This window comes from Muscardinus avellanarius, assembly GCF_963383645.1.
Source record: "Muscardinus avellanarius genome assembly, chromosome: 1".
NCBI classification, from domain to species: domain Eukaryota; kingdom Metazoa; phylum Chordata; class Mammalia; order Rodentia; family Gliridae; genus Muscardinus; species Muscardinus avellanarius.
This window is the reverse complement of record NC_137786.1, coordinates 227,898,809-227,922,576: the sequence shown is the minus strand read 5'-3', so window position 1 is coordinate 227,922,576 and position 23,768 is coordinate 227,898,809. Positions and strand designations below refer to the sequence as shown.

The 23,768-nt window shown below is 62.1% G+C and overlaps 1 protein-coding gene across 1 annotated transcript; it reads right to left on the bottom strand.

Moving 5' to 3' along the window:
• Positions 1-418: 418 nt before the first annotated feature.
• On the bottom strand, positions 419-22,915 carry DAGLA (diacylglycerol lipase alpha; the record flags this gene model as incomplete). The annotated part of the gene is made up of 19 exons (XM_080705777.1): positions 419-1,379; positions 2,950-3,137; positions 3,477-3,606; positions 4,186-4,382; positions 5,482-5,554; positions 5,783-5,851; positions 6,203-6,345; positions 6,979-7,059; positions 7,414-7,491; positions 7,588-7,671; positions 8,068-8,221; positions 11,757-11,881; positions 13,980-14,057; positions 14,564-14,698; positions 16,529-16,616; positions 19,995-20,133; positions 20,517-20,618; positions 22,298-22,509; positions 22,821-22,915. The coding sequence occupies 19 exons, from the start codon at positions 22,913-22,915 to the stop codon at positions 419-421; spliced, it is 3,132 nt and encodes a 1,043-aa protein (XP_080561903.1).
• Between the last annotated feature and the right edge of the window lie 853 nt (positions 22,916-23,768).

Genomic DNA, 23,768 nt, shown 5'->3' with positions numbered 1-23,768 from the left:
GGCCAGCAGCACCAGGTCTGAGGGTGGCCTGGTCAGAACACTGGTGAGGGGCCGCTCTCCCTTTCGGCCCTGGGGGTGCAACCGGAGGGCGCTGGCGGGGAAGCCAGTTTGCCTATCGCCTATCCCTCAGCAGAGGGTACCAGGATGCTCCTGTGGGGGGCAGTCCCGCCCAGCAGGCTGCCGCGGCTGCTCCCCACCGTGCCCCTCACCACTCCCCATCTGAGGGGGGGGTAGATCCCAGCCACCTTGGCTCTGGGGGTCCTAAGCTGAGGTAGGGATGCGGACCCCCAGCTCAGCAGCAGCGCCTCAGGTCTGAGGCTAACCGGCCCCTGGGGGCCCCTCTTAAAGCTACCTGGCCTGGGGATGGCCTCTAGGTGTCCACAGGGCCACCTGCACGGGCCTGGGCCTGGGCGGGGTGCTAGCGTGCTGAGATGACCAGGTCATCCTGCTTGGCGGGGCTGGCCCCGTGGCCAGTGGGGGTGGAAGTCCGGATCTTGTCTGCGGCTAGGCATTCCTGGCTGCTGAGGCCCGTGGGCGTGAGGTCCATGAGCTCCCCGGAGGAGCTCAGCGGGAAGGAGGGTGAGAGCGAGATGCCCGAGGAAGGGTCTGCTGAGCCCGCGAAGAGCCGTGGGGGCTTGGGCACCAGGTTGGGCTCGAACTGGGCACGCAGCAGGATCTCCTGCTGGCTGGGGGACTTGGGGCCCTCGGTGTAGTCGCTGGTGGGGCTCTCGGGCACCACCATGCAGTAGAGGTCCTGGAAGGAGCTGCTTTTGCTGTCCAGGTTGAAGAGGCTGTCGATGAACTCGGCGAACTCCAGCACCTGAGGGCTGGGTGAGTCTCCCAGGCGGCCCTGGTGCAGCGCCAGCTCTCCGCGGGGCGCCTCGCCGTCCTCCCTGTGCGCCGCTTCCTCCTCCTCTTCGTTGACTGGGGCGCTGGGGGGCCGCTCGGGAGTCATGCCCCCACTGCCCAGGGCCGCCTCCAGGGGCTGCGTGTCCTGCGAGTGCTTGGACAGGCTGTCGGCTGCCAGCAGCTCGGTGCGAGAGCTCAGGGACGGGTTCTCCTCAGGGATGGCGGGGTCGATGTAGAAGAGGTGGCCCTCGTCGCGCTCCAGGACCGCGTGGAGGCTGGGCGAGCCGCGGATGCTGCGGAAACCCGAGGAGCGGCGCGAGTCGAAGCTGTATAGCGATTCCGTGTCCGACAGGCTCTCCATGGTGGCCAGTGGTGCCCGCCGGGCCTGCAGCTCAGCCGCCAGGCGCTCCTGGGTGGACAGCAGCAGCAGCTCCACAGGGTCCTGGCGGGCCGCCGCCGCCGCCGCCACCGGGGACAGCAGCCGCCCCTCGGAGAAGCCCTCCAGACTCATCTCAGACTGGGACTTGCTCCTGGGGTTAGGGTGGGGGACAGGGAGGGCAGGTGAGGCTCAGAGGGACCAAACCCCAGCTCTCTGCCGGCAGGAAAGGGGCAGGGCAAGCTAATTCAGCCAATGTTGAATGGATTGGGGTAAGGAATCCTGATTTATTTGTGTGTGTGTGGTACTGGGGATGGAACCCAGGGGCAGTCTACCTCCAAGTTACACCCCCAGTCCTGTTTTTTTTTAAAAATTTTAATTAATTTATTTATTTTGGTGGTACTGGGGATGGAACCCTTCTACCTCCAAGCTACACTCCCAGACCTTCCATTTGGAAACAGTCTCTTAAGCCAGCAAGGCTGGCTTTGAACCTGTGCGATCTTCCTGTCTCTGCCTCCCAGGCGCGGGGATTACAAGTGTGCGCCACCACGCCCAGCTATTCTTTCTTTCTTTTGTTTTATTTTGGTGGCACTGGGGTTCCTGGAAGCCCTTCTATCTCTGGGCTACACTCCCAGACCTATTTTATAATTTTTATTTGGAAACAGGGTCTCCTAAGCCAGCACGCGTGGCTGGCTTTGAACCTGCGCGATCCTCCTGTCTCTGCCTCCCAAGTGCGGGGATTACAAGCGTGTGCCCGCCCCCACCCTTTGCAGGGCTCCCGTCGCTTTCTTCCTCTGTCCCTCCCAGGGGTGCAGGCCTCTGCTGGACAGGGAACCTGAGCACTGAGACCAGACTCAGGGTGTGGATGGGGTCAGGGAGTGAGGGAGGACAGACACAGATTCCCTCACCCATTTGTGAGGAAATGCACAGAGGGCTCCGAGGGGTGCCGCAGGGCAGAAACTGCCCTTCTCAGCAGCCTCTTGGCCAGATCTGTGACAGAGGGCACAGGGCTGGGGCGTGGGGTGTCCTGGAAGGCAGGGCGGGCCTCCCCTGGAAGAGCATGGCTTCAGAATCGGATGCCCTCCCAAGAGTGTGCATGGCTGTGAGGAATGTGTGCATCTGTGTGTGCCCCGTGTCTGTGTGCCCATTGCACACACCCATGGTCTGTGCATGTCTGCCAGGTCATGTGTGTCTAGCACAGGTATGTTCATGCATTCACACACACATCTGCCCAGCCAAGTGTGTGTGTGCGTGTGTGTGTGTGTGTGTTCTACCTCTGTTTGAGTATGTGTCCTATGCATGTATATGTCTATATAGGGAAATTTGTGTACTTTACATAATTATGCATACATGCATGTGCTTGTATAAGCCTCAGCACAAATATGTGTGCATGTCCATGTAAACATATGGGTCCGAGTGAATGTGTTTGCAGCCTGTGGACTGCGGGTCTGTGTGTGCCTAGGGCCTCCCTAGCCCGGGAATCCTCTGGGACACTGCCCCCTTCAGTGGTGGCAAGCTGAAGGTGGGCAAGAACAGGGCTGGGAGGATCCTGAGCCCAGGAGGCAAGTTTGGCCCCTCCTGTCACTCCTGCAGAGCTTTGTGAACCTATGTAGGCCCAGTTCGCACACAGTGCGCGTGTGTGCACAAGCACAGGATCCCGCACAGCCCTGCACGCACGCACGCACGCACGCACGTCTCCGGGGGCGAGGCGGGGCAGGACGCACCTGACGCTGCTGTTGCGGTGGTCTGCAGCTGGCAGCTCCAGGGCCAGGCCGGTGGGCAAGGGTGGACCTGTGGGCAGCGGCTGCTGCTGGAAGACGAGCTCTGGAGTCAGGTCTACCTCCGTGGGGCTCACCATGACCTTAGCGGCAGACAGCAGGGCTGTCTTCCCCTTGTTGTAGTTCTCCAGTACCTGGGGACAGGACAGCGAGGCTGGCTGGAGGGGAGGCAGGGCTGGCGTGGGGCGGGCGCACTCTCTCCTCAAAGGGCCCTGTTCCTTCACCTTGTGGCCGACACTCCACCCTCCAGTAGCAATGACAGCTGAGCTGGCCCTGCTTGGCCGGCCTCAGCTCAGCCTGCCCGAGGGCCGGGAGTCTCCTCAACTCCTCCGCTCCAGGAGGCAACACAGTCAGGGTGCAGAGCCTAAGGACTGGAGCTTCTGGCTCGGCCCCTTGTCTGCAGAAGGGGACAGCGACCTGACCTGTAAGGCCTGTGTCCTGCAGGGCCACCGGGCAGGTGCGGCTGTGCTCACCTTGTGCAGCCCCTCCATGACCACGTAGGGCAGGTGCTCGTGCAGCATGGCCGGCGAGATGATCACCTCGTTGAAGGCCTTGTTGTCGCCCCAGATGGCGAAGTACGTGGGCTCCTCCTGCTCGCAGCAGCTGGAAGGAACACGGGGGCAGGAGAGATGAGGGGCTGGGGGCTGGCTGTAGCCTCAGCCCCGGGCCTGCCACAGCCTCCTACCTGCTTTGGGCCTCACCCGCTCCACGGGGCAGGACACGGCTCACCAGGTTTTGCTCAGGGAAGGCGGCCCACCTGGGGAGGGCCCGGGCCTCTGAGAATGACCTGGCTGCCTCCTGTCTACTCCTGCTCCTGCCCTGGCTCCTGGGCCTGGCTGTCTGTCAAGAATGCCCTTGGCGATGCTGAGGCGTGAGCCTCAGGGCCAAGGGGCAATCCCTCCATGTACCCACTTTTACATGGTCACCGGGGGGCAGTGGCGCTGGGGCACGCTAGGGAAGAGCCGCGGGGGCAGAGGCTGGCGCTGCTCAGAGAGGAGCCTGGTGTCCTGCTTGGAGCTGACCTTTTGATCTGTTCCCAGGGCTCAAGGCTGGGAAGCTCCCTCTATGGGCCCCTGGCCCGTCACCCCCAGGTCCCAAGTAATAACTAAGCAGAGGCCGCCCTGGCCCCCAGCTCTAGACCCTGACCCCGCAGCAGTGGAGCCAGGCCCGGGCAGCACCTACCAGCACTGCTCCGCAGGGTGGTTGTGGACCACGTGGATGATGCGGCCGGGCGGGTAGAGTGGGGTGCTGGCTGAAAGGGCGATGGTCAGGTCGCTGGGGTGGGTCCACAGCCGCGTGTTGGCCAGAGTGGTTACCTCCGCCTCCTCAGGCAGCTCGGACTTGGGGATGCACTTGGTGGCCCCCACAATGATTCGCCACTGCGTGGGCAGGGGAGATGGAACCGAGCTGAGGATCACTGGCTGGGGGAGCAGGGCCGGGTGCTCAGGGGGGCTCGGCAGGTAGGAGGTGGGGGGATGCGATGGGCGGGGGGGCAGTGGCCGGAGCATTAAAGGTCAGTGCCCACCTGAGGAGGCAGTGGCTGAGGTGGGCCATGGCCAGGTGGCCAATAAGATGCCAAGGACAGATGACATGGAATTGTTGAATCTCAGGGCTGGCAAGGGGCCGGAAGGCCAGCCAAGCCCTCATCTAGTGGGTGGGGAGACAGGCCCGGTGAGGGAAGGGGCTGCTCTAGGACATCTGCAAGTCAGAGGCAGAACAGCCCTCAGCGGTGTCGGGACCCACCAGGAAAACCGCCTGCTGCCGGCCTGGTCAATGCCAGGCCTGGGTCTGGTAGGAGCAGCGCTTCCTCCCCAGAACCAGGCTGCTCCAGGCAGATGCCGTCCCATGGAGCTCTGCCGCCCCGCCCACTGCCTGCACCTGACCCAGGGCACAGAGGCTGGGCACAGCGCAAACATGGCCAGGGCCCCCTGGGGCTAAAGAAGGGCGAGCCCACACGGGCCCCACTGTGCTTCTGTCTGCTCCTGGCCTGCTCGCGGGACCAGCCACAGCCCCACCCCACGCCATCTGCAGGGGCACCAAAGGCCGCCTCACCCAGGAAGAGCCCAGCAGCAGCCCCTGAGCCCCGCTGCAGCCCCTGAGCCCCGCTGCAGCTTAGGAACGCTGACCCTCTCCTCTTGCCCCCAAGCAGATCAGAGGAGACTGAACCCAAACCCTTCCCCCTAGGGCACTGCCTGAGCCTAGACACCCTCCACCCACTGCTGTGGAAGGCCTTTTCCTCTGCCCCTTAAAGCACTAAGTCCTAGGGACCGCCCATGCTGACTCTAGGCAGCTCCCAGAAGTGGGAGTGCTAGTTCCAGTTCCGAAATGGGGTTATCTGAGCAAAAGCAAGTCCCTCCCAGGCAGGGCCTCAGTTTCCCCGTGTGGGTGGGCTGAGCTAGAGGCGCCCATGCTGCCCGCAGGGGACGGGGCAGGGACACATGGGGCGCTGGAGCCCAGGCCGCCCAGCCAGGCGCTCACTTTGGGCTTGGTGCTCCGCTGCAGGACATCCAGGAGCTGTCTACGGAAGCCCTCCAGCTGGGAGAGGCCAATCCTGGGGAGAAAGCAAGACAGAGTCAGCCGGGCCTGGCCAGGGGCTGGGAGAGGAGCAGGACCCACGCCCCGTCCCCAGGAACAGGAAGACAAGTCAGCCAGGGTCACAGGGTGCGGGGTGGGTGGCTGCCTGGGGTCGCCGGGGAGACGGGAGGCTGAGTCAGAGCAACTGGGGCCTAGGGTTTGGGGCGAGGCCCTGCCAGGGGACCAGGCGGAGGGAGGGACTTGCCTGGGGACGAGGTCTTTGCCCAGAACCACAGCAGTCACAAATTCCTTGGAGTACTCCATGGCGTCCTCGCTGCAAGGGAAACCGAGGTGGTGCTCAGGCGGAGGGGGTGGTGTGCCGGCGGAGGGGCTCTGTTAGGAGCAGCCCTGGGTCCGGCGCTCCTGGGGTCACCTTCTGGCCTCAGGGCCTTCTAGGGAGCTCATGGGGCCCTGGCTGGCCCAGCCTACCTTTCTTCCCATACGGTTTTGCCAGGGTAGGACTGAGCCCCACCCGGCCAGCACCTCCACTTACTGGCCATCCCAGGCCTCCAGGTGAACAGTTCGACTGGCCAGTTCAGCCCAGCTCGCAGCCGCCCAGCCCAGCCTGCCCTCAGCCCCGGCAGGGCGCTCAACTCTGCGGCCACTATGAGGCCCTGCTGCTCACCTGAGCAGGCCCCCCGGGGGCGAGTAGGCAAAACACTTGAGGGTCGGGTACTGTGGCCGCAGGAGGAAGGAGAGGATGGCTGCCGTGCCCGCGCCCAGGGAGTGGCCCACCACGATCAGCCCGTAGTGTTTGGTTCCGCGGCCCTGGGGACCAAGAGGAGCCTGAGAGCCCTGCCCCCACGGCCTGTCAACGCAGAGGGGGCTGCCCAGAGCCCTGGGATCATGCCTGTGGTGGGTGGGCGTGAGGGCAGAGAAGGAGACTGGCTAAGTCCCCTCAGACCATCCTCACACACTCCTACACACCCTCCAAAACTTTACTCCAAGGTTACCTGCTTGGGGAAGCCCTCCCTGACTTCCTGGGAGCGGCCCGCTCCTCTGTGGTTATGAGCAGTGATTACCTACGCCCACCCGTCCTCCAGACTGGAATCTGAGACTAGGGAAGGGGCAGTGCCCGGGCCTGCAGCAGCCGCCCCTGCCCTGTCACTGTCTTCTCTGCTGTTCTGCTTCTCTGTAACATTTCCTTTGGACAAGTGGTGCTGCAGCTACAAGGCTGCAGTGCCCCGCGCCCGGCACAGAGCAGGGGTTCAGTGGCCGCTGGGGACAAGCAGGGCCCTGGGAGGAACTGGCACGGAAGAGGGGGTGGTCAGTGCAGAGCCAGGAGGGCACGGGAGCCGGGTGGGAGGAGGCGCGGGCATCTGGCCTCCAGGAGGTGCGGTCCCGTCGTCCAGCTGTGGCTTGGGGGAGGGGAGGGAGGCTGGGCTCCGGGAAGCACCTCACCAGGTCTCGCCCGAAGGCCTGGGACAGGACCATCTCCTGCTCCAGCTTCTTCTTGATGTACTCGGCAGACAGCACCATACCCTGGGTGAAGAACAGAGCGGTGCTGACAGGGACCAGCGGAACCGTGACCTGCGGTGCACCGGTCTCTTTGGTCCTTGTACTGCCTCAGACGGGAGGCTGGTAGACGCCGGCGGAGCGCCTCCATTTCGGTCGGGAAAGCGGAGGTTCAGGGGTGGTGTGTCTCAGAAACTGCAGTGGCCTCTCCCTGGCTGCTTCCTTGGGCGCTCTGGGGACAGGTGCCAGGTGGGGCCACGTGGACCTTCCAAACTAATCTATGGCTCTCTGACCAAGACAGCACCTCTCTCGTGCGTGGAGGGAGGAACCCCCCCAGCAGTGGGCATCTGCACGCGGCAGGGCAGGGGGTGAGGCAGGTACCTTGTGGCCCAGCCAGGTGCCCCGGTGCCCCTCCACAGGCAGGCGCTCGGCATCCCCTGTCAGGTCGGTCAGGGCGTCCTTGAGGAGAGAGGAGGTGGGTCAGGGCAGCTGAGGAGGCTGGAAGCGTGGCAGGCAGACCGGGGGGCCCACGGGGATGGGGCTGTGGGTGCCTACCTTGGGGGACAGGGTCCCCCGGATGCTGATCACCACCTTCTTCTTGTCGTGGTCCACCGCCACATAAAAGGGGGTTTCGTAAACCTAGGAGGCGGCAGCTGCTGAGCCCAGGGTGGGGCAGAGTCGTGGAAAATGACCTCAGCCCATCTTCCCGGCAAGGAAACCCGGCTCCACTAGCCGCGATGGACTGCCCGCCAGGGCCAGGCTCCTGGAAGCCGCGGAGGAACCCCATGTCCCAGCTCACAGGCCCCCCACGCTCTGGCTCCTCTCTTTCCTGCCCTTGGGGGCCAGGGTCGGGCTCCCTGAGCCTTCCAGCTCCCCCCACCTCAAGGCCAGGGCCAGAAGCCCCCGTGCAAGGCGAGGGCTGGCGCCTACTTCCCTGGCCCGGCCACGGCGGGGGCCTCGGCTGTGGAGGAGGCCCCGCTGCCCGCAGGGGCGGCCTGGAGGCCAGGTGGCCAGTCTGCTGGGCCCGGCCCTCACCGCGTCGTGGCAGGAGGTGTAGACGATGTCCACCGCGGTCATGTTCTCGTCTAGGAAGTGGCGCCGGATGGCGATGGCGTTGCAGCCGCAGCAGTTGTCCTCCTCGATGGTGACGCCGGGGGCGAAGCGGGGGCGCGCGGGGCACAGGCAGCACCTGGGTGGGTGGCGGAGGGCTCAGGGGCGGGGACGCCCCAGGAAGCAGCTTTCTCTTTCCATCCCCCTCGGAACCCGCTCCAGCCACTCCACCTCCAGGAGCTGGGGGCCCTGGCTACAGCCCCCGACCCCCGGGTCCACCAGCCAGCTGGAGCCCTCCACACCCCGGCTCTGGTCCAGGCTGGGCTTCCGCCCTGCCCCCCACCCCCCACCCCCGGCTGTTTGTGTGCTCATTCGGGCTTATTTTTATTAATTAATTATTTATTTATTTTTATTTTTTGTGGTGCTTGGCATGGAACCCAGGAGCATTCTACCTCTAAGCTCCACCCCCGGCCCTATTTTTTTTATTTTGAAACAGGGTCTCACTAAGTTGCAGAGGGCCTAAGTAGCTGAGGCTGTCTAAGAACCGCGATCCTCCTGTCTCAGCCTCCCAAGTACAGGGATTACAAGTGTGCGCCACCACGCCCGGCTTGGGCTTATTTTCAAATGCCATGAGCATGCTCAGAAGCCCGCTGCAGGCCTGCTCCCAACTTCCAGTGCTTCTGTCCAACACTGCTCCCCCCACCACATCTTCTCTTAGATGTCAGACAACCCTCTAGGTACCAAACCGCGTCTCATCTATAGGCCCTCCACACGCGCCCTCCCCGGCAGCCTCCCCCCCATTCACCGCGCACCAGTGCACCTCTGCCTTCAGGCTCCCACCCCCTCTCCTTGCCTGGGCACCTCTGTGGCTGCTGACTGGTCTCCCTTGTCCCCATTTGCCCCTACATTTCAGCTCGGCAGCAGGATGACCCTCTGAGGCTAAGTGGAGCCATGTCAGTTTTCCATTTAAAAACCAACAGTAGCACAGGTCCTGCCCAGCATAAAAGCCCAAGTCCTGCTGCGGGCCCTGGCCCCGGCCCCGCTCTCTGAACATCTCCACGCCTCTCCTCCGTGTGATGGCCACCTTTGGCTCCTCACCGCCCTGCCCCCTGTGCTGACCGCTCCTGCCACATCTGCGAGGCTCTTCCCTCAGGCCTCTATCAAATGTTACATGCGTTCTTTCAGGCCTTTCTCTGCCCCCAGCTCTGGCGTTCTCATTCCTGACCAGCCCCTGAGCCCTCTTGCAAAATACCCACGGGTTTCCACACGCTCCAAGCTGCCTGTGTCGTCTCGGAGCAGAGTGCGCTCTGTGATGGTCACAGCCATGTCCCCGGCACCCAAGCCTGCCAGGCACGTGGGAGACTCCCCCCAAAGGTGGGAGAGTGAGGACTGAGAGCTGGGTGCCCAGCTGGGGTGCAGCTGTTCTTCAAGCCACCAGGGGGAGCCAGCACCCAGCAGGGACCCCAGCAGTCCACAGAGCTCAGACTGGCCTGCGGGCTATCTTGACAGATATCTTGACAGGGGGATTTTATTAAGAACCCTGCCTGATACTTAGGAGGCAGAGACAGGAGGATGGCAGGTGGAGGCCAGCTTCAGCAACATAGAGAGGCTCTCAGAAACTTAGCTAGACCGTGTTTCAAAATTTAGAAAAGCCAGACATGGTGGCACACGCTTGGAATCCCAGCATTCGGGAGGCTGAGACAGGAGGATCTTGGTTCGCAGCCAGCCTCAGCTACTTAGTGAGGCCTTTTGCAACTCAGCGAGACCCTGTTTCCAAATAAAGAATAAAAAATAGGGCTAGGTGTGGAATAGGGATACATATATAATACCCTAGGTTCAACCCTCAGTACAAAAACAAAACCACCCTGATGTGGGTGAGGTCCGTCTTCCCTCAGCACCTTGGAACTGTTACTTCCTGGGGGGAGAAACTGCAGAAACCCCAGGTCAAGCCAAGACCTGGAAGCTGGGGCCTGGGGGTGGGACCACCCTGCCACACAGCCCAGGGCCGGGCCCCCACTGGGCAGCTCTGCTGCCCTCTTTCCCCCTGGCTCAACAAGGCTGTGACCCTGTGGTCTAGAAGCCAGTCTTGGGTTTGAATCCTTCAAGCCGCTGCTCAAGTCTGTGGGCCTGGAGGGAGAGGCTGATCAACCATCTGGGCCCCAGTTTCCTCCTCTGAAAGGAAAAGAAACAGCTGCTTCCTCGGGCTGGTGTGAGAGTGAAGGCCCAAGAAGCAGAAAGGCTGGCATGCATGGACACTTAATCGATGGCGATCCCAGCTGCCTCTGAGTGGCTCAGGGGAAATCATGAGCCGCGGCCGCAGCGGTTGGGGGCCTGCAGAGCCCTTGGGAGCCTAGGCGTGATCGGCCTGCGGTGGGGCCTCTCTGCCAAGCACACTCAGGCAGGACGGGAGCCCAGGGCCCCGAGGGCAGCCACGCAGGGGCAGGCCTGGCTCGCTGTGCTCACGTGTGAAGACAGAAGGGGTCACCAGGGGAGGGGCCCAGGCTCATGGCAGGTGGGCAGCCCCCAACCCGTGACCTCGGCTGCAGGCCTGGGCCTCGTGTCCGCCTCTTCTCCACCCCACTGACCCCTGGTTTTTCCCAGCAGGGACCCGACTGGGCCTTCCCAGGGCCTCTCTGTGGCACTAAGAAGGCTGATGCCCACACCCCTGCTGTCTGCAGAGCACCAGACAGCCCTACCTGCCGGGAACTCCCTGATTCGCAAAAGTGCTGTGGGCAGCTGACGAGAGCCCAGGTCTCAGGGCTCCCGGCCCAGTGCTTGCTCTGGGAACTTCTTAGGGACAAATGTCAGGCATGTGCAGCAGGCAGAAGGAAGGGGCACGAGGCCCCCTAACGCTCTCTGACCTGCTGCTGGGGGCTAGGGTGAGAACAAAGTCCCAAGAGCGACACAGCTTCCAGAGGGGAGGGAGGGCACGGAGGCAGGGGTGTGGCCCTGCGCCAGGCAGGTGTGTGGAGGACGGAGGCTGCCCGCCTAGCAGCCAGCCTTTCTGGAACGGGAGCCCAGGGAGCTGTCCTCCTTCCCGGCATGGGCTCAGGCAGAGCCCCCAAGGAGGGGGCGGGTCCTTCCCAGAGCCCTTCTCTGGCCCACTTAGGAGGGCGGCCCCTCCCCCAGGGGCTGGGCCAGATCAGGAGCTGAGGCCCTTCCTGGCTGCCTGGGAAGAGGACTGGAGAGCCTTTAACTAAGGGGCCTTTTGCGTGCCCTTGCAGAGACTCCAGGGATTCGGCCTCCCTCCCCAGAAAGTCTTTTCTTCCACAAAAGCAGAGCACAGGAGGGAAGCTGAAAGCAGGGGAGAAGTGGGCAGGAGGGAGTCGTTGAGGGGGTGGAGGAAAAGCCAGGAGGAAGACCAGAGCCAGCAGTACAGACTGCAATAGCTCACTTAATCCCGTCCAAGAGATGTGTGCCCATATTCCCATTTCACGGATGTAGAAACTGAGGCCCCGAGAGGTAGCCCAACTGGCCAAGGCCGCAAGTGACGAAGTCTGGATTCGAGCCCAGAGCTGTGTGATGCTAAAGCTCACAGCTCTCTGTCCAGGGAGGGGTGGCGCCGGGGAAAGGCCTGAAGCTGAGGAAGAGAGGGGAGGTGGAGGCAGCGCAGCCCCAGGCACCACGGGCAGGAAGGAGGCCACAGGCGCGCTGGGGATGGGCAGGGTACTCACGAGCAGGACCGAGCCAGCTGGCAGAGGCCGCAGGCGGGCTTCCTCATCAGGTACATGGGCCAGCCGTAGGCGGCCAGGGCGAACAGCATGTAGTAGCAGACCTCTTTGTAACGCAGCATCTCGTGCTGGAAGACAGGACGTAGGGCAAGGGCGCTGACGGGCACCTCCTGCCTGTGGCGGCCGGCAGCCCCCACCCCCAGGCTGGGCGCCCCGCGGCCGCCCCGTGGGAGGGGCTGCCCCCAGCAGGTGTGGGGGGGGGCCCTGGGGGAGGGATGAGCCTCCGGGCGATAATTGCCTTTCCTAAATTATCTCTATGCAACCAGGGCACGGATCTCCTGAGACCTGTCCCATCGCTCCGATCTCAGAATTAATGATCTGGGGACAGAAAACCACTCAGAGCACTGGATCGATTTCCTTGCTTGTTTTCCCATGAAGGAAGAGAGCGAGGGGTGTAGTGGTCACCCGCCCGATCCCCAGGCCCTGGGAAGGGACCTGGCTGTGTGGTCACCCGCCTGACCCCCAGGCCCTGGGAAGGGACCTGGCTGTGTGGTCACCCGCCTGATCCCCAGGCCCTGGGAAGGGACCTGGCTGTGTGGTCACCCGCCTGACCCCCAGGCCCTGGGAAGGGACCTGGCTGTGTGGTCACCCGCCTGACCCCCAGTCCCTGGGAAGGGACCTGGCTGTGTGGTCACCTGCCTGATCCCCAGTCCCTGGGATGGGACCTGGCTGTGTGGTCACCTGCCTGATCCCCAGGCCCTGGGAAGGGACCTGGCTGTGTGGTCACCCGCCTGACCCCCAGGCCCTGGGACGGGACCTGGCTGTAGGGGAATTTAACCCCAAAAGGGCTGGCCGCTCCAGCTCGGGGTGTCTGGCCGTGAGCAGCAGGGCAGGCCATGCTGGGCAAGGAGAAAAGTGTCCACACGTCTCTGGCCCTCGGGTTCCTGGTCTGCAAACTCAGGAGACTCGCCGTGACTCATGGAGTCACAGGCGAGGCTGTAGGGCTGTCTGGGGGAGATTGGCATCGCTCTGGAGGAGGTGCCAGCTTGAAGCCCAGTGGTCTGAGGCCCAGAGGTGCTGCCGACACCACGGCTGTTATCAGCACCCAGGCTGAGGGAGACCGAGGCAGTGCCGTCCCAGCAAAGCCAGCAGCCCGTCTGCAGGCCCCAGGCACCAGGATCGCAGCTTAGAGGGAATTAGTCACCTTGTGAAAGGTAAGGAGGGCGATTAGTCATCTTGTGAAGAGAAACGTAGTTCCTTAATCAGGGCCCAGAGGGGTGAAAGCGGCGGCCCCGCCCTCTGTCTGCTCTCCAGGAATGAGCTGGGGTGAGGGGGGGGTAATTACCCTGTGGTGGGAACTCCCTGGCAGCAGGGGAGGGAGGGCGGGGTCCTGGCAGCCTCTGCCACCCAGCAGGTGTAGACATCCCCTAACCCCCACCAAGGGGGTAGTAAAAGCCAGCAGGGCAGGCCCTGACAAGCAGAGATCCCCGGCCAGGGCCACCTGCGATGGATGAGGCTGTTTGGAGGGGATCTGGATGTCCACCTTGGGGAGCAGGGGCAGTTGGGGTTGGGGGCTTTTCTAAAGGATGGCAACCTCCAAGCCAGCTTCTCTGGCTGCATCCTGACTGGCATTCTCAGGTATGGCACCATGCCGGGACTGGATGTAGGATGGCCGCCCTCTTCCCCCCACAGCTCTGGGTGGAAGGTGTGCCAGGGACGAGGGACAGACAGCAGAGCTGAGCTACCAGATCACTAGCTCCCCGGGGCAGGGCCTGGCCTCCTGGCCTCCAGCTGTGGTCTCAGCCTCAAGTGCACGGTGCCTGGGCCCAGGCTCACGGCATGGGCCCGCGCCACCTCTTCCTGTAACACACTGGCTTCCTACCAAAGGCGCTTAGGGAAAGGTGCTGTTACTAAAAGGCTTGGAAACCACAGCGCTACGCCCCACTGCCTTTTATGACAGCGGTGGCGGCCACAGAGTCACTGTTCACGCTCGGGAAGCTCTGTGCGATCTCAAGAGGCCAGGGACGACCGCTTGGGAGCTTAGCTAAGGGGTTTGGCGTGCAGAAGCTTGTAGAAGCGGCAGGCCATGGAGCTGCTGGAGGGGAGTGATCTGAAAGGAGGCTTCCAGGAGGACTGAGGCAGCCCACACTGCGAGGGCGGGGAGGGGAGCTGTCGTTCAGAGAGAAAGGGATGGAGACAGAGGCATGGCAGGGGCTTCCCACTCACCGAGTTCTTGAGGTCGAGGTACTTGGTGTTTCTGGTCACTGGCATCCCAGATAGGAAGGCCAAGATGTCATTGTTTGCCTGTAAAACAGGCACATGGAGATGGGCAGCGCCCGACTGCAGAGCGGGGAGCAGGTCCAGCCCCAGGCTTCTGCCTGCTTGCCGAAGGCAGCTCAGGGCTCTTCCAAGATCCAGCCCAAATCGGAAGGCTGCCCATATCTCCATGGCTCCTTCTACCCACACCATCAACCCCTGGGTGATACCACTGGCCACACCAGGCGCCGGGGCTTTTTAGGAGATGCTGAGAGCCCTGACCTGGTACGCTGGCAGGAACAAGGGAGTGGGACAAGGGCCCAGCAGGAAGCTGAAGGACCGCGCTGGGGCTGTTGTGAGTGGCTGTCCTGGGGAGGCGGGCACCAACCGGCTGCACAGCCCAGAGACGGAAGCCCCCCAGCAGCAGTGGTGACTGGTGGAATGGTTGGCAGAGCTGGTTTGGAATGGTTGGGAAAGAGAAGGGCGGCAAACAGAGGTGGAGGAGCCGGCAGGGCACAGGGAGGGCCCGGGACGAAGGGGCGGCGGGCGCTCACCTCGTCCAGCACCGCGTTGCGCTTGGCCCGCTGCCGCTGCCGGAGCAGCACCAGGCCCGCGATGATGTCGGATGGCACGATGTCGAGGTCCCGGAAAAACTCGGCAAAGAGGTAGGCGATTTCTGAGTAGGCGTCCTGCGAGCCCACGAAGGCAGGCAGCGGTGGGGGGGGGCAGGGGGCAGGAGAGGCCAAGAGAGCAGGAGTGAGTCTTGGTGCCTCTGCAGCACCAGCCAAGCAGGACCCCAGGTGGCCCGGTGCGGCCGGGCCCCCAGGGACCCAGGACCTGCAGGCCCGGCAGTGACCTGCAGCTTTGGTCTGCAGTGCTGCGGCTGGCGTGACCTACGGCACACAGGTGCCGAGCTCGCCACTTGCTCCTCTCTTCCCCACACCCTGAAAACCGAGGCTGGGATGGACCTGCTCATTCCTCCTCTGGACTTTGTCGAGTAGAGAACCCAAACGGAGCTCCTGGCTGCTCCCACCCCACCAGGCGAAACCTTGGAAGCCCCCTAAGGGTTCTGTGGACGCTCCCAGGTCTTGGCCTCCTCCCTGGAGCTGCTGCCCAGGAGCCACGGGCTCAGTGGTCCCCACCTGAAAAGGGGTGTGCGTGCCGGCCTTCTGCTTCCTTGCAGGCCCTTGGCCCGAGGACAGCCCATGTCTGGGCTCAGGCATGAGGCAAAGGATGGAGCAAGCCCTCGGGCCAGCGGCTCAGGGCCTCCCGCCCCTTGCCTGCCGGGAGCCTGGAGAACCTGCCCTAACCCATCCAGAGAGGCCGAGGCAGAGGAACAAACTCACAGCAACAGCCTGCCCCACACTGGAGGAGCTGGCACTCATAAGGGAAATAAGCCAAGGGTTGCAAACTCACACCCGAGGGGCCAGACCGCACCAGCTACTGCTGAGCGCTAGCTGACTGGCCTGGGAGGGGCCCAGCTGCTGGATTTGGAAATAGAGGAGTTGGCATAAACACCCTGATTTTTAAATGTGGGCATCCAATTCAAATTTTTAAGCAACATAGCACAAGCTAATGAGGAATTCTTGGACTGGACCTGGGCCCGGGGCCCTCGGGCCTCATGGGACCCACGCGTGGGTTCCTCCTGAGGTGCCTCTGACCACCCTGACTGCACATGGGCCTGGAGGGTGGCCATGCCCTCTGCGTGCCTGGCAGCCTAGCCTCCACCTGCCAGGGGACCGCCCCTGCCCTCCGTGCAGCCTGGCTGTGCCTAGAGCCCCCCGAGAGCCCTCGGGAGTGCCCCCGCCCGCCGGGGGGCTTTCTCACACTGGATTACTCACTCTTGGGCTCACCGGGGGCTGCCGGTGGGCAAGAGCCACGCGAGGCTTCCCGGTGGCTTCTGAGAAGGGCACCTTGCTGCATGACTCGGGAAGGAGTGCTCGCCTGAGCTCACTGGCTCTGCTACTAACTAGCTGTGGGATGCTGAGCAAGTCTCTCCACCTCTCTGGGCCTCAGCTGCCTGATCTGCAAAACGAGGGGTGAGGCTGGATGATCTCTAGGGTCCCTGCCTGGTGCTGCCGGCCTCCGCCTCCCTCCCTCCCCTCAGGGCCGTCTACAGCTGGCCCGGCCTTCCTTCTGCAGTGCCGGGCACCAGTGTGGCTCCCTGGCCACGCCTCATAGCTCCTGCAGCTCGAGGCTGAGCGCACCATCTCAGATCCATTCTCCACTGGCGATGGGCTACTGCTCGTCCTCGGCCTGTCTGACCTCTGAGCATTTCTTTTCCCAAACTAAACTGTACCTCCCCCCGGGGAGATACAAAGCCTTCACATCTTTCTCTTCCCTTGACAAAGCAAGTGGACAGCTGCTTTGGTGGCTGGGGGCGTTGGCCGGTGAAGACCAGAGTATCACACTCAAAGCTCAGCACGTCCTTCCAGCTCTGCCCACCGGCCTTGCCCAAGGACTGGAGCGTGCTCATGTGGCGGGGCTGAGCCCGAAGGGGATGGCTTCCCAGTACTTACTGACTGGGAGTCCTTCGTCCGGGTGCAACAGAGGAATACTTTGAGCCGGCGTGACCAGCTGGTGGCCTGACCCTCCTCTAAGCGGTGCCTGCGAAGGGGTAAAGCCCGTGTGTGTGAGGTCAGAGGGCTGCACCAGCAGAGCTGGGCCCAGACACTCTGGAAACATTCCCAGGACCCTGCCAAAGGGCTCTCCAGCGGGGGGCCTGGGGAGAACAGGACCAGAGCCTGCCAGGACACTTCCTGGGGGACTTCCGCTGGCCCAAGGGAGCAAGCTATTGGCTGGGTGGGCGTTGCTCCCCAGCTTTTGGAAGGCTGATCCCCAGGCATGGCCTGGGGGCTTCAGAGAGCGGAGCCCAACCTGGGGGCTACTCTGCAGCACAGGTGTCCAAGGCTCTTGGCTTGAGCCTTGGAGGATGTTGGGCCTCTCTGTCCTCTTGGTCCAGGGGCTGGACCTGACCTGTCCTGGAAGCAGATCTGCTTTTCCTCCCAAAGGAGTTCAGAAACGCAATTCCTCTGTCCTCACAGGACGCGCACGGGCTGCGCAGGCTCCGCGGCTCCCCGTTCCTCACATCTGTTGCCTGGGTAGGGAGAAGGCTGCCCCTGTCCATTCTCACCCCCACCCCAGCTCTGATGGGTCTGGCTGCTGGGATGGGGACTCAGAGGACTCAGGAGCCTACACCCAAAGAAAGCATGACAGCAAGGGCCCATTTAAGCACAGTGGCTCCTCCAGGAAGTCCCAGGAAGTTCTCAGTATAACGTTAACCACGCAGACCTGCAAACCGAGAAGGCTTGCCCGTGTGCCAGGTGCCTGCCTTTTTTTTTTTCTTTTGTGGTACTGGGGGTGGAACCAGGGGCTTTTCTACCTCTGGCTATACTCCCAGACCTATTTTATACTTTATTTGGAAACAGGGTCTCACTAAGTTGCTGAGAACCTTAGTAGCTGAGGCTGGTTTCAAATCCGTGCCATTCTCCTGTCTCAGCCTCCCAAGCACTGGGATTACAAGCGTGAGCCACCACACCCGGCTATGTGCCTGCCGCTTAAAGGCCTGATTCAAGGCGGGGCGGTCCTGAGGGGAAGGTGGGGTGGCCTGGACCGCATTTGAGGCACTTAGCAGCTCTGGAGAGCAGTGGCAGGCTCGGCCCTCCTCCAGCTCCTTTCCAAGGCCCAGGGCGGCTCCCGGCTCCCTGGCCCTGGCTCCACAGTCAGCTGGCCACAAGGGGGACGGAGCAGGCTGGGAAAGGGCGCATAGGAATCACTGTTTCTGAGCTCCGCCACCCTCAGGGACGTCCCTGTACCCTAAAGCATGGTCCCACCTTCCAGGGGCTTGGCGAAGGGACAGCATTATTGCTGACCAAGCTGTGCTGCCAGAATGCTACATTCTCAACCCTTCCTAAGCCAGCTGGACTTTGAAAAATTCGAAAAGAACTGTCCCGCTGGGTCTCCAGCCAGAGGGAAGCACTGACCCTATACTTTGCTGCAGTGCCCTTTGCACACACCAGGGGGCAGATGACTTCAGGAATGCTGGTGAGAAGGTGCCCCTGACCAAGCCGGGAGCAGCATACCACGCCTGGACAGAACGTTCAGGGACCCCAGCAATCCTCTGCCCCCATCTCATTAAAGTGAAAGGGGGAAGACATTCCTTCTGCAAGCATCCAGGGTCAAGGCTCCTCGGGAGCCATGCTGGGAATGGCCCCCTCCCCCAGCCCCTACCAGATTTCACTAGAAAGAGAAAGGGCCAAGGACTCAGACAGATTCCTGACTTCCAGGAGCCCAAATAACCTGACACCGAGGGACAGCAGGAGTGTGTGCGTGCCTGCACTGGGGAAGGTGTGGGCTTGGAAATGTCCTTGCTAGAAAAACTGTCTCAAAGCAGAGGGCAGGGGAGGAGAGGCAGCCCGGGAGGTGGTCAGAACTAACTGAGCCCCGGGTGAGCGCTGGGGAAACCACACAGGTCACGGGCCACGAGCTCCAGACATTTTACTCACCTTCACAAGGCCCGGAAACCACAGAAGCCTTCTAATTAAAATGAAAGCAACCACCAGCCTGCACTACAGCGGCGCTGGCCGCCCTGGCCCCAGAAGGCAGACACCCAGAGTCAGAACGGCAGGTTTTCCCCAGTGCCCAAGGATCCCAGAAACCTGGTTGTGTGGGGACACAGGTTTCCAGCAAGTAAAGTGGGGTGCGTGGTGGGAGCTAGCTGTGTGGGAGGAAACCGGCCATGGGCCTGACATTTGGGGCTGGGAGGTGGCCAGGCCAGGCATGGGTGTGGCTCTGGCTGCCCTCATGAGCTGCTGAGCTGACGTGGAAGGTCCCAGGGAGCCCAATGCAGAGGCCGGCCCGGGGTGGGGAGAAGCCCTGCAGGGCAGGCGGCCTAGTCCCTGTAAGAGGCACAGAGTTGGCTGCTGGGCTCCTTGGGGCTGCAGACAGAGTGCCAGTTTCCTGCTCCCCACCCCAGCATGACCTGGGGTGAGTGACTTGGACCTCTCATCTGTAGACGGGGTCTCAACATTTCACTGGGGTTGCCAAAAGAATCCATTGAAATGTGTAAAGGGCTCAGCCTAAGACCTAACTCTTGTGATTGTGCCTGGATGCCGCCCTCCCTCATCTTCTCTGCCGTCCCTCTTCTTTACACCCTGTTCGAGAAGCCTTCCCCAGCTGACCTCCTCTGACTCCTGCAACCTCACGGCAGCCTTGCTTAGGGGTTGGGCAAGCGCTCTAAAGCCAGGCTGCCGGGCTAGCTCCCAGCCTCACGTTTGCTAATGTATAGCTCCAGGGACGCCACGTAACCGCTCCCTGCCTCAGTTTCTCCATTCTTTTGTGAAGAAGATCATGGCAGCTAGCTCATGGAGTTGTGCGTTACTCTGTGCCACGCTTAGCTCGGGTTCTGTCTCCTGCTTTTGCTGCCACCGTGACCCCACCGTTACCAGCACTGCTGTGGACGAGGAGCGCAGCAATAGCTACGGCTCGCCGAGTGCTCCGAGTGTGAGCATCTGTTCGCCACTTTGCACATATTATCTCATCTACATCTCACAATAGGGCCGGGCGTAGTGACGCACGCTTGTAATCAGAGTACTGGGGAGGCTGAGACAGGAGGATGGCAGGTTCGGGGCCAGCCTCAGCAACTTGTGAGGCCCTCCGCAACTTAGCGAAACCCTGTTTCAAGATAAATAATAAAAACTAGGGCTGAGGGTGTAGCTTGGAGGTAGGATGCCCCGGGGTTCAGTCTCCCAGTACCACAGCAAGTAAATACATAAATAAATCTCACAATAACACCATAAGGTAGGAAATACCGTTCCTGCTGTACAGACAAGGAACCTGGGGCAGGAAGGGGTTGAGCCTTTCGCTAGTGCCCCCAGCGCACAGGAGGCTGGCACAGGTGCAGTTTGGGAGGCCAGGGGCAGCACCCTGGAGAGCAGGGACCTCCCCTCTGCCCGCTGGCCCGTCCACCCCCCCAAGCAGACTGACCGCAGGTTGTATGTCCGCAGGTTGCGCTGCCTCCTCTTGGTGGCTCTCAGCTTGACGAAGGTGCGGCCCGTGGGGTCAAAGACACAGAGGACGGTGATACAGACGCTGAGGATGACCACCCAGTTGCACACGACCATGCCTGCGGGGGTGGGGGCCGGTGGGAAGCAAGCGGTGGAGATGTTGGGGACACCTCCGTGATCACGGGCACCGGAGCCTCCCTACCCCCAACTGCTTCTGGGGACCCGGAGCCAGGCTCAGAGGCCCCTGGTCTCAGGCTTGATGAGCCATGACCCTGGGGCCCACTCTGGGCACAGAGCAGGCAGCTCTATGGGTTTCCAAATAGAGGCTGCGGAGCCTCCACCGCTGTCCAGGCAGCTTGGCGCTGCAGCCACCCAGCCAGCCCCCGTGCGAGGGACGGCAGAGCACGGGGCGAATGAAGCGGCAGGGCCGGCGCCAGGGTCCTCTGCACGCTGGCCCCTCCACCCCCAGAGCCAAGGCTGCGGGGGCTGCGCCCGGACGTACCGAGGGTGACGTTCTTGGCAGTGAGGTCGTTGCAGGAGGTGTAGTACTGCGTGAGCCAGACGATGCCCACGATGGCGTAGATGAACTCAATCACCAGGATGGCTGCAAGGAGAGCAGGCCCCGGCTGGAGGACGGCCGCGCTGTGCCGCCATGGAGGGCCCAGGAGCAGGGTGGGAGGCAGGGTCGGCGTCACACACCCACTGGAGGCTCCCACACCACCATCCTGTCCTGCAGGGCGCGCCTGTCCCTTGAAGGTGACTGGAAACGTGGGAGACGAAGGGGCACGTCTCGGTCCTCTCGGGGTTCCAGAATTCTATGCATGGACTCTGGTGTTAGAGCCAAGCTTAGCAAGTTACCTAATCTCTCTGAGCCTCTGTCCCCTCGTCTGTAAAACGGAGTGATGACATTTCCGTCACAGGTTGAGGTGACTGTTTCATGGAAACTTGGATCTCACAGCAAGAGATCCCCTAAATTCGAGGGTGGAGGAGAAGGGCCCCGCAACAAGGCCAGTCAAGTCTGCATCGTGTCCTGGCCTCCGTGCTCAGCCATGGCGCACCGATCCCAGGGCCCGGGTGAGTGGAGGTGGGGACAGGACCTGCAGCTTCACAGAGGGTGGTGCGGCATGGCCACATACTCTGGAGCCAGACAGCCTGGGTTCAAATCCCACCTCTGATGCTTCCACGCCGACCAGCTGTGTGACCTTGAGGGAGTTTGTTCACCTCCCTGGGGACCAGTCCTCAGCTATAGAATGAGGCCAACAACAGGCCCTCCATATGAGTTAGTGTGGGGAAAGAAATGGGCACTCAGAGAAAGGAGAGAAGCATTCGCTGGGCCGATCCGGGAGAAGTGGCTGGAACCAGGCCCGGAAGAGGATGCAGGCTGGTCTGGGAAGCCAGGCGCGCCCGGGGGCGTTTCTAAGATGTGGGCCTGGTTTAGAAGGATCACAAAGCAAATGTGCTTTGCAGAGATGCTCGTGGTTTGAAACAGGGGTCAGCACAGGGCGTGGTAGTGCACACCTGTAATCCAAGTACTCGGGAGGCTAAGACAGGAGGAGCACAGGTTCAAGGCCAACCTCGACAACTTGGTGAGACCCTGTTTCAAAATAAAAATTAAGGCCCAGGGTATAGCTCAGAGGTATAATGCCCCTGGGTTCAATCCCCAGTAACACAGAGAAGTTAATTAACTAGTTAAGGGTCAATACAATTTATCTATAAAGGGCCAGAGAACCACTATGTTAAACTCTGGGATCCTACAGTCTCTGGGGCAACCACTCAGCTCTGAGAAAGCAGCCCAAGACATACATAAATGAATGTGTGGTGTTTCAACAAAACTTTATTTAAAAAACAGACAGTGGCCGGGCGTGGTGGCGCACGCTTGTAGTCCCCCGCACTTGGGAGGCGGAGACAGGAGGATCGCGCAGGTTCGAAGCCAGCCGCACTGGCTTAAGAGACTCTATTTCCAAATAAAAATATAAAAAATAGGTCTGGGAGTGTAGCCTGGAGGTAGAAGGGCTTCCTGGAACCCCAGTACCACACACACACACACACACACAAAAAAAAAAACCAGACAGTAGCTGAACTCAGCCCTCGGGACACAGCCTGTCCACCCCTGGTCGAGAGGTAAGCCCCAGGGAGTCTTAGCTCACTTGTGCACCCCTGTGCTAGTTCAGGCCCTAGCTCACAGTGTGTGCCTAATAAAAACCAGCAGAGGGAGGGAACGAAAGAGCGCAGGCAAAGGATGCATGCGGGGTGGGCTGGAGCCCGGCCGAGGGCGGCCCTTACCCAGGCGCACGTAGAGCACGTACTGCATGGAGTCCCGGGGCTCCGTGTACAGGATGCCCCCGCGCATGCTCAACCAGATGATGGCCATCTCGGCGATCATGCAGCTCAGCAGGATGCCCAGGTAGCCGCGGCCATGGTCCACGAGGTTCAGGGAGCAGGCCTCATGCGGGTTGTAGACCAGGCCGAAGAGCACCACGGACAGGATCACAAACCTGCGGGCGACCAGTGAGTGAGGCTGGCTGTGCCTGGCCCCAGGGGAAAGGGGGCCGCAGGTGCCTCCCCGCCAAGGCCCCTGTGTACCTGGCACCGAGGGCCTCTAAGAGACAGGAAAGTGAGCACAGGGGCTCCCACTCGGAGCAGGGGAAGGCAGAGGCAGCGATGGCACCCAGCACCGAGGCCGGATGCTGTGGTGGCCGGGAATGGGTCCTGGCCCCACGGGGGAAGTGTCCTAAGGAAGCCGTGTTTCAGGCACCTCCTCCCGAGAGCTGGGAGCAGGAAGAGACGATGGAGAGCCAGGACTCACCAGGTGGTGTGCAGGAGGAAGAGGAAGATGGCTGGCAGGACAAGGTCATCGCTGCCTACAGACCAGCGCCGCCGGAACACCACGATCCCGGGCATGGCTGGTGGCTCTGGGAGGCTCAGCGGGCCTGGCGCTCACCTCCTGAAAGAGAGCAGAGGACCCTGGAGCCGTCAGCCTAGGCTCAGCTCCCGGAACCACCACACCCCTGGGCCGCTGGGCCAGCTCCAGGTGTGGCTGGTGGCACAGGCACCTTCAGCACTAGCCACAAGTCCCAGCCCACAGCCCCCAGGCCTCCAGGGCGCTGGGATGGTGAGCTAGCCCCAGGCAGGGCCTGACTCCTACCCGGCGTCTATCAGCGCCAGCAAAGGACCCCGGCAGCAGAATGGTGGCTTCAGCCCGAACCCCAAGGACCCTCCTGCGCCCCCAGACTGGCACTGCCTACAGCCATCCTAGCAGTACCTGTTCAGCTCCAGTAACACCTGGGCTCGCCCCCTCTTTCCTCCTACCTGGGACCCTCAAGCCCCTGTCTTCTTATTTCCTTCCCACAAAGGAACCTGGCCCAGTGCACACAGTCCTTTGGGTCAGGGTAAGGGCTTGTCAGGCCAGGAATAAGCTGCCCCTAGCACCAAGCCAGCAGGGCGGAAGGAAGGCTCAGGCCTGGGACAGGCACACCAAGGCCCTGTGAAGACGAAGGCGGGACTGACACAGGGGGGCTTGGAGCGCCCAGCTTGGAGGAAGAGCTCTTTCGTTCCTTGTCTTGCTGGAGCCCTGCAGGCATGCTCTCTGACTTGGCCACAGACCCATCAAACAGAACTCCCAGCCGCTGCCTCTAGGTAGGGAAGGCCGTGGAGGAGACCTGGAGTCAAGACATGGCTTGGCACAGCTGTCTCTGGCTGCTGGGAAAGTGACCAGAGACAGGTGCCCAGTGCCCAACTCAAGTAGCTGGATACA